Source organism: Manis pentadactyla, chromosome 12, assembly GCF_030020395.1.
Source record: "Manis pentadactyla isolate mManPen7 chromosome 12, mManPen7.hap1, whole genome shotgun sequence".
NCBI lineage: Eukaryota > Metazoa > Chordata > Mammalia > Pholidota > Manidae > Manis > Manis pentadactyla.
Genome location: NC_080030.1, coordinates 27242570 through 27252320, shown reverse-complemented (window position 1 = coordinate 27252320; position 9751 = coordinate 27242570). Strand labels below are relative to the sequence as shown.

General features: G+C 47.3%; 1 protein-coding gene across 1 annotated transcript; it reads left to right on the top strand.

The window, feature by feature from the left end:
* The first annotated feature begins 8556 nt into the window (after positions 1-8556).
* On the top strand, positions 8557-9519 carry LOC118909805 (olfactory receptor 7A5-like). Its single transcript, XM_036880532.2, has one exon. The coding sequence runs from the start codon at positions 8587-8589 to the stop codon at positions 9517-9519; it is 933 nt and encodes a 310-aa protein (XP_036736427.1). The 5' UTR covers positions 8557-8586.
* The last annotated feature ends 232 nt before the right edge of the window (positions 9520-9751 follow it).

Genomic DNA, 9751 nt, shown 5'->3' with positions numbered 1-9751 from the left:
CTCAAAATCGTCCCTTTCGAGTGATCCCCCTGCCCCAAAATCAGCTAAGTCCCCCTCCCCTAGCCCGACACCATCTTTGCTCAGTGCCCTCCATGATACCCCTCCCAAATGTCGCATTTATCCGCCCCTCCCTCGAGATTCGGACTTTGTCGATACACAAAAGGTTTTTCCAGTCGTGACTAAGAGCCAAAATGGCGAGCCTTTAGATCCGGGAGACGCGGCTGAACTAGAAGACGAAGCGGCCAAGTATCACAACCCAGATTGGCCTCTTGCCGCCCCGTCGCTTAACCCCCCTTCTTACACACCCCCAGTTTTGAAAAGAGCCTCTTACACTCCCTCTATTCAGCCTCCCAATGTTTGCGCCCCGGCCTTTTTGCCCCCGTCGGCCCCTCCGCTACCCCCTCCGGCTCCCGGTCCAGTTAGCCCCCCTACCAGCACTGAAGACCTAATAGCACAGATAGTAGAACAAAGAATAACTTGCCATCTCCAAAAATTAGTTGTCTCCCAACCAGTTCGTCCCGCATTATATTCGCAAAGGGGCCTCTCTAAGAAACCGCTTACAGCCACAAAACCTAAAAAACAACCTAAAAAACTGCTCTTTCCTGTTCTTACCCGGGCCTCCGCCCGCTCTGGCCCCACCTCCACAACACATAGCCCGGAGGAGGGCGATCTTGAAAGCGATAGCGAAGACGCCCCTGCTGCTCAGGAAATAGAAAGTGAGGGAGAGGAGCAGGCTGAGCCAGAGCCGGCCGAGCCTGCTGATGGCCCTAGAGAATTTCACAAAATCCATTTCAAAAGCTTAAAAGAGCTGAACGCGGCCGTTAAAGCTTATGGCCCCAATGCCCCTTTTACCCTTTCTGTTCTTGATTCGCTGTCTCGAGGAGGACATTTACTCCCAGGTGAATGGCTGCGTATAGTCCAGGCTGTGCTTACCCGTGGTCAGTTTTTAACTTGGAAGGCAGATTTTGCTGACCGCTGTCAGACCATCGCTGCTGCCAATGTAAAAGACCCTCATTCCCCAACAGCGTCCTGGACTTTTGATAAGCTTACGGGACAGGGCAGATATATCTCTGAAACCAGGCAGCAGCGCCTTCCCCTTGGTCTTTTATCTCAAGTGAAAGATGCCGCCTTGGGCGCTTGGATATCACTCCCTGCTTCCGGGACTGCTAACACTCCTCTAACTAAGATCACTCAAAGCTCGCAAGAAGACTATAGCGAATTTGTTAGCAGACTGTTAGAGGCCGCCGAAAGGACCCTTGGTTCCGCGGCTGCCAATGATAAGATTGTAAAACAGCTAGCCTATGAAAACGCCAATTCGGCATGTCGAGCCGTCCTCCGCGGTAAGACTCGAGACAAAACTCTTGATGAAATGCTGAGAATGTGTAGAGATGTCGATCCTTTTACATCCAAAGTCCAAGCCCTTTTAGCTGTAGGTGCCGCTGTTCAAACTCCCCCGGCTTCTTATCCTCCTTCCTTCCCCAGGGGCGCACCGCCTATGCGTAACTGCTTTAAATGTGGACAGCCAGGCCATTTTGCTCGCCAATGCCCTACCATAGCTCCTCCTCCTAGAGTTGGGTCAGTCCCCGGTATTTGCCCTCGCTGCCATAAGGGGCGGCACTGGGCCAAAGAGTGCCGTAACAATCCAACAAATCCTTTTTACAGTACCACAAATCCTTTCACCCCCCCTTTTCAGGGAAACGGGCTGAGGGGCCAGCCCCGGGCCCCCCAGCCAATTCCATTTCAGCCGGCCTCGGGGAACAGCCTAGCTGTAGCACTCCCGCCCTCTATCGGGCCACACCCGGGAGTGCAGGACTTGACCTCTGTGCCTCCTCCTCAACAATATTAACGCCTGAAGAGGGAATTACAATTATTTCCACAGGAATTTATGGCCCACCTCCCAAAGATACTTATTTTCTAATTTTAGGGCGAGCTTCCACCACAATAAACGGCCTTATTGTCCACCCTTCCTTAGTTGACAATGACTATACTGGAGAAATAAAAATTCTTGCTAGTGCCCCCCAGTGCCCTGTCAGCATTATGAAAGGTCAGCGTCTTGCGCAGGCGCTCCCCCTCCCTTTAAGTACATCTCACCCTGCTATTCATAAGCAGCGAGGCTCCTCTACCCCAGGTTCTTCAGACTTATATTGGATCCAAGCTATTACTAAAGAACGCCCCACTCTTAAACTTAAGATCCAAGGAAAAGTATTTGAAGGAATTTTAGATTCGGGGGCCGACTCTACAGTCATATCTCAGGCTTCATGGCCCTCCAGCTGGCCCTTACACGCTTCCTTGACCCATCTACAAGGAATTGGGCAGTCAAGAAACACCTTACAGAGCTCACAGTTATTAAACTGGGAAGATGAAGAAGGAAATACCGGATTCATTCAACCCTTCGTAGTTCCTGGGTTGCCGGTAAATCTTTGGGGAAGAGATATCCTTTCTCAAATGAAGGTCATCATGTGTAGCCCTAATGAAGTTGTAACACAGCAGATGCTTTCACAGGGTTACCTCCCTGGTCAGGGGTTGGGCAAACTAAAACAGGGAGATCCCAACCCGATACTGGCCACGCCTAAGATAGACCGCTCAGGTTTAGGGTTTGAAAAACATTTTTCGTAAGGGCCGTTGCTCCTCCTGCACTCCAGGCAGACAAGATTACTTGGAAAAGTGATGTTCCTGTCTGGATCGATCAATGGCCCCTTACCACTACAAAATTAAATGCAGCCATAGAGTTAGTGCAGGAACAGCTGGCTGCTGGACATATTGAACCTTCTACATCCCCTTGGAACACCCCAATCTTTGTAATCCAAAAGAAATCAGGCAAGTGGAGGCTCCTACAAGACCTCAGGGCGGTTAATAAGACTATGGTCTCTATGGGCGCATTACAACCGGGAATTCCCTCTCCAATAGCCATCCCTAAAGGGTATGTCAAATTAGTAATTGATCTAAAAGACTGCTTTTTCTCCATACCTTTGCATCCTGATGATTGCAAACGTTTTGCCTTTAGTATACCCATTACCAATTGTGTAGGGCCTTCTCCCCGGTTTCAGTGGAGAGTTCTCCCACAAGGAATGGCCAACAGCCCCACTCTGTGCCAAAAGTTTGTAGCCCAGACTATAGACCCCTTTAGGTTGCTCTTCCCCACTTTGTATATTATCCATTATATGGATGATATTCTTCTTGCCGGTCCTGACCAGCAACAGCTCTATGCGGCCAGTCAACAGCTAGTCACTGCCCTCCGAGATCGAGGACTACAAATTTCCCCAGAAAAAGTCCAGGTCCACCCCCCCCAACTATTTTTAGGCTTTGAATTATTTTCTAATAAAATCCTCACTCAAAAAATTCAGTTAAAGAGAAGCTCCTTAAACACTCTTAATGATTTTCAGCGTCTGCTAGGAGACATCAACTGGCTCAGGCCTTATTTAAAGCTGACCACCGGAGAGTTAAAGCCCTTGTTTGATGTCCTACGTGGAGACCCTGATCCTTCCTCCCCCCGCTCGCTTTCATCAGAAGCACAAAGGGCATTAACCATTGTAGAGCGGGCTATTTCTGAACAGACCATTAGCTACTTCTCTCCACATCTAAGTTTGTGGCTGCTCATTTTCCCTACCCCCTTCTCCCCTACAGGAGTCCTTTGGCAAAACCATCCACTATTTTGGGTTCATTTGCCAGCCTCCCCCCCTAGAGTCTTAGCTACCTATCCTCAATTAGTTGCTGCCCTCTTACGTTTAGGCCGAGAGGCAGCTCTCAAGTTGTTTGGAAGAGACCCTGAAGTTATAACCCTCCCATACAATACATCTCAATTACAATGGCTTATTCAACATGATGATGATTGGGCAATTAGCTGCACCTCCTTCCATGGGACAATAGATAATCATTACCCTGCAGACAGATTAGTCCAGTTCCTTCAAAAGACCCCGGTTGTCTTTCCCAAAAGGACCAAAACCACGCCAATTGCTGGGGCCGTAATGGTGTTCTCTGATGGGTCCTCCTCCGGTATAGCCGCTTTCAGTATTAATGGGCAAGTTACTCGAATACAGACAGACCTCTCTTCTGCACAACTTGTTGAACTAACTGCAATAATCAAAGTTTTTGAGCTTTTAATAGATGCCCCCTTTAACCTTTACACTGACAGTGCCTATGTAGCAACCTCTGTTCCCCTATTAGAGACAGTGCCTTACATACGTCCCTCTACAAATGCTTCCCCCCTATTCGCAAAATTGCAAAAATTAATTCTAAACCGCAATGCCCCTTTTTTCATCGGGCACATACGCGCTCACACTGGCCTTCCAGGGCCGCTTGCCAAAGGCAATGACAGAGTTGATCTGGCGACTCAATTAGTAGCCTCTGTCACGTCAGACTCACCCTTGGCTGCAGCCCAACGGGCTCATGAACTACATCATCTCAATGCTCACACTCTTAGACTCAAATTTTCAATCACCCGAGAACAGGCCCGCCAAATAGTTCGGCAATGTCAAGGATGTCTAACTCTCCTCCCAGAGCCTCATAATGGAATCAACCCCCGGGGGTTGGTTCCAGGAGAGATATGGCAAATGGATGTCACTCATTACCCTCCCTTTGGTAAATTAAAATATATCCATGTGTCTATTGACACATGTAGTGGTTTCCTATGTGCATCCTTGCAAACGGGAGAGGCAACTAAAAATGTCATTACCCATGTTCTCTCATGCTTGGCATATCTACCACAACCTAAAATCTTAAAAACTGACAATGGGCCTGGATACGCCAGCTCTAGCTTTAAACAGTTCTGTGCGCAGTTAGGTATTAAGCACATAACAGGAATTCCCTATAATCCCCAAGGCCAAGGCATTGTTGAAAGAGCCCACTTAACCCTTAAAAACATGTTATTCAAACTTCAGTCGGGGGGAGAAGTACTTTATCCGAAAACAGGTAATGCAAAGACACTCCTAAATCATGCACTGTTTGTTCTTAATTTCCTTACTTATGACTCCGCGGGTAAAACCGCTGCTGATCGCCTTTGGCATCCCTCCACGGCAGATAATTATGCACAGGCTATGTGGAGAGATCCGATGACCAACACATGGCACGGGCCTGACCCTGTGCTCATATGGGGGAAAGGACATGCTTGCATATATGATGCTAAGGCACAAAATGCCCGATGGCTCCCAGATAGGCTCATTAAACTCCTAGACACAAATAAAAGCAAAAACAATAATTCTAGTCCAGGGCATATTAAACCCTGAGAAGCCTTTCCTTTCTGTTTAATTTCAGGAGGCAGGAAGTGGATCCACGCATCTCATGTGAAACCTGTTGTCTCAACCGAAACGACTGACGACCATCCCGCGTAGAGAGCCTAATCTACCAAGAATCCTCTCCGGCTTAAGATCAGCAGAACGCCCCTAAGATGATCACCTTCGAACTGTGCGCCATTGTACTAGTACTGTGTTCCCTTCCCCCAGGCAGAGGTTCCAGCCCACATCAGCCTCACAACTTGACCTGGACAGTGATTAGTGGGGCAGGGGACGTAGTTTGGAGTGTGTCAAAAATAGCACACCTCTATTCCTGGTGGCCAGACCTGTACCCCGACCTGTGCAAATTAGCAATAGGTGCTCCAGCCGATTGGGATTTAGAAGGGCACACAGACTTCCAAAAACCCCCCGACTCCCCCTCACCCCCTGGGAGACTAGGATTAGACCCTTGGGGAGGATGCGGAGAGCTTGGCAGGAGGAGCAGGTTAAAGACCCTCACCTTCTACGTTTGCCCTGGCTTCCATCGCAGCCCAGCCCTTAACCCTAAGTGTGGAGGAAAAGCGGACTTTTTTTGTAAAAGCTGGGGTTGTGAGACCTCAGGTGACACCTACTGGCAGCCCTCCTCCTCATGGGACCTTATTAAGGTCACCGCTAATTACACCCACTCAAAAACACGGAGCCAAGGGAACCCAAATTGGGGCAACGATGACACGTGCAAAACATGGTGTCACCCGTTGCGTGTCGAGTTCACCGATCATGGGAAAAAGAGTACCCTTTGGACAACAGGGGCCTCATGGGGACTAAGACTGTACAAAGAACGTTATGACGATGGAGTCTTGCTTACGATCAAGCTTAAAGTAGAGCCTCTTCCGGCTGTCCCAGTAGGACCCAACGCTGTCTTGCGAGACCAGCCGCGTCTCCCAGCCCCGCCCGCGCCGACCCTAGCCCCACCTGCAGACGCTGCCACCCCTTCCTTCGCCTCCACTCTTAACCGACCCACCTTCCTTCCTAGCACCGGACAGCGCCTTCTCAACCTCCTTGAAGGAGCTTTCCGAGTTCTAAATACCACCAACCCAAATTCTACCAAATCCTGTTGGTTATGCTTTTCCTCTTCACCTCCTTACTATGAAGGACTAGGATTGTTAGGCAATTTTAACAATACGACCAGCCACGAAGCCTGTAGCTGGGGCAAGCAAAAGTTAACCCTGACTGAGGTAACTGGAAAAGCTACATGTTTAGGAACAATTCCCTCAACCCATAAGAGTCTGTGTAATCACACCATACCCATAGTTTCCTCAGGTGAAAACAGATATCTAGTCCCTCCCCGTCAAGGATGGTGGGCTTGTAACACTGGACTAACACCGTGTGTTTCCACCTCTGTTTTCAATTTCTCCCATGATTTCTGTGTTATGGTTCAACTAGTGCCGAGGCTTATATATCATGGTGATCCCTCATTTGTCACTGAGTTCGACCCTAAAAATAGGTACAAGAGAGAATTAGTCTCGTTGATCCTAGCCACATTAGTGGGAGTAGGAATTGCAGCAGGAGTAGGAACAGGGACAGCTGCCATCATCCAGGGGAACCAAAACTATGAAGGGCTGAGAACCGCCATTGACGACGATCTAAAAACCATAGAACAATCTATTACCAAACTTGAAGAATCTCTGACTTCCCTTTCTGAAGTCGTCTTGCAGAATAGACGGGGGCTAGATCTACTGCTCCTAAAAGATGGAGGACTGTGTGCAGCTTTAAGAGAAGAATGCTGTTTTTATGCAGACCACTCCGGAATAATAAGAGATTCAATGTCAAAGCTTAGAGAAAGGCTAGACCAGAGAAAGAGAGAGCGAGAAGCTAGCCAAAGTCCCTTTGAGTCCTGGTTCACTAAGTCCCCATGGCTCACAACTCTGATCCCCACCATCCTTGGACCCTTAGCAGGACTCCTCCTTTTAGTGTCTTTTGGCCCTTGGGCCTTAAGAAAACTAACAGCCTTTATTCGAGAGCAGGTTGACCAGCTCGTCAAGCCAGCAGTTGCTGTTCATTATCACAGACTTACAGCCTGTGATGAAGAGTCTGATACCGAGCCAACCAACGCTCCCGGTCTCCAGTTCTCTACTTTACAAACGCCTCAACCATGGTACCATCGATTCTGGCACCGTAATTAATGTGGCCCATATGCTGGTCGGCCAGAACCAAGCATACCCCTAACTGTGAGGGTATGGGCATCGAGATGAGTGCGAGACAAAGTACCGCAAGGGAGGGTTCTTCCTAGAACCTCTCTGGTCCTCCCTGAGAATATGCCTGGCTTGCATAGAGGTTGGTATCCATATGTACATAAAGCCTTGATACATTAAGATCAATTTGGCTTTCAGCTCTGCCTCTCCTCCCTAAAAGATACCGAGAGCATATAGGTAGACATTCGCAAGATGTTACCTTACTGGAGGAGCCAGGCCTCTATTCCCTCACTCGATTAAGGCCCACCTTTCTGAAATAAATAGAAAGGGAGGAGATGTTGGGAGCCACACAAAGGCAACAAGATGGCCACTGAAACAACAAGACGGCCACAGTTCATGAAGTTCCTGCTTCACTTCCTGGAGCTTAGCCGCAAGCCCGCGCGCGCCAACAAGGAAAACCCGCGCGCGCCAAGAGACACTCTCCTTCCTTATTGTCACCCCATTACCTTATATAGCCATCTCTGCTGCGCAGCCAATCCCCTGATAACAAGTATCCCACAGCCCGCTCTGCCCCTGAACATTAGTATATATGTACCCCCGTCTTACAATAAAATTTGAAGGCTTGATCAGAATACTGTCTTGCCTTCGCTCTTCTCTCGCCCCCATTTTCTTCCAGGTCAGATCCCCTTCGTCTCCACAAATAACTAGGTCCCGCTGGACGGGACAAGAGCACCCTATTACTGTCTACTTGTACCTGTTTTCCTTTTCTTCAAATCACCTGTCACCATCAGAAAAGTTTTTGTGTGTGTGTAAGTGTATTATTTACTTATATATTCTTTTTTCCATCATTAAATTATAGGGACTTTTGTTTTTCAGCACTGTATACCCATTACCTAGGTACTTTATAAAATACAGTCAGCACTGAATATATATTCATGGAATACTGAAGAATTTCACATTAAAACTGTAAGGTGCATGATCACCCAAATAAAAAGCTTAATGGGCCAAAATTTCCATATAAAAAGTAACCCAAGGGACTCCCTGAAAAGGACCATGCACAAAATATTAAAATTAATTTCTTGACCACAAAATATCAATTGTAGCATTTCAACGATAAATGAGTGATGCAAGTTTGTGTGAAAATTAGTCATGTTATTTCCCTCTTTCCTGGAAGTTATCTTCACCACATGGAACCAGGAAATGATACCCAAACTTCTGCATTTTTTCTTCTGGGATTTTCAGAGGAATCAGAACTGCATCCCCTCATATTTGGACTTTTCCTCTCCATGTACCTGGTCACTGTGTATGGAAACATGCTCACCATCTTGGCGATCAGTACAGACTCCCACCTGCACACACCCATGTACTTCTTCCTCTCCAACCTGTCCTTTGTGGACATCTGTTTCACTTCCACCACCATCCCCAAGATGCTGTGGATCATCCAGACACAGAACAAAGCTGTAACCTATGAAGGCTGCATCATCCAGATTTATTTTATTATACTCTTTGCAGTGTTGGATGTCTTCCTCCTGACCATAATGGCCTATGACCGGTATGTGGCCATCTGCCATCCCCTGCACTACATGAACATCATGAACCCTCAGCTCTGTGGACTGCTGGTCCTGGTGTCCTGGATCATTAGTGTCCTGAATTCCTTGTTACATATCTTAATGATGTTACGTCTTTCTTTTTGTACAAACTTGGAAATCCCACACTTCTTTTGTGAGCTCAATGAGATGATCCAACTTGCCTGCTCAGACACCTTTCTTAATAACCTGGTGATGTACTTTGCAGCTGTCCTGCTGGGTGGTGGTCCCTTTGCTGGGATCCTTTACTCTTACTCTAAGATAATCTCTTCCATATGTGAAATCTCATCAGCTCAGGGCAAGTATAAAGCATTTTCCACCTGTGTATCTCACCTCTCTGTTGTGTCCCTATTTTATTGTACGATGCTAGGGGTGTACCTTAGCTCTGCTGCTACCCAGAGCTCACACTCAAGTGCAGCATCCTCAGTGATGTATACTCTGGTTACGCCCATGCTGAACCCCTTCATCTACACTCTGAGGAACAAAGACATAAAAATGGCTCTGAGAAGATTAATTGGGATGTCTTTTATGTAAGATCAGTTCTTCTGGGGATGAAGAAGTTCTCATGATTTTATGGGTCAAAGCCTCACAACCAGAAATTGCTATGCTTTGATCAGATTTTAGACACAGAGCTTGCTCCTTCTTTTATTTCCTTATATTTCCATTGATTTGAATGTAACCTCTCTATACTATTTCTAACTAACAAGTTATTGTTGTACCTTTTATACAGACAAATTTTCCCTTTGTTAATTTTCCTACATTTCCA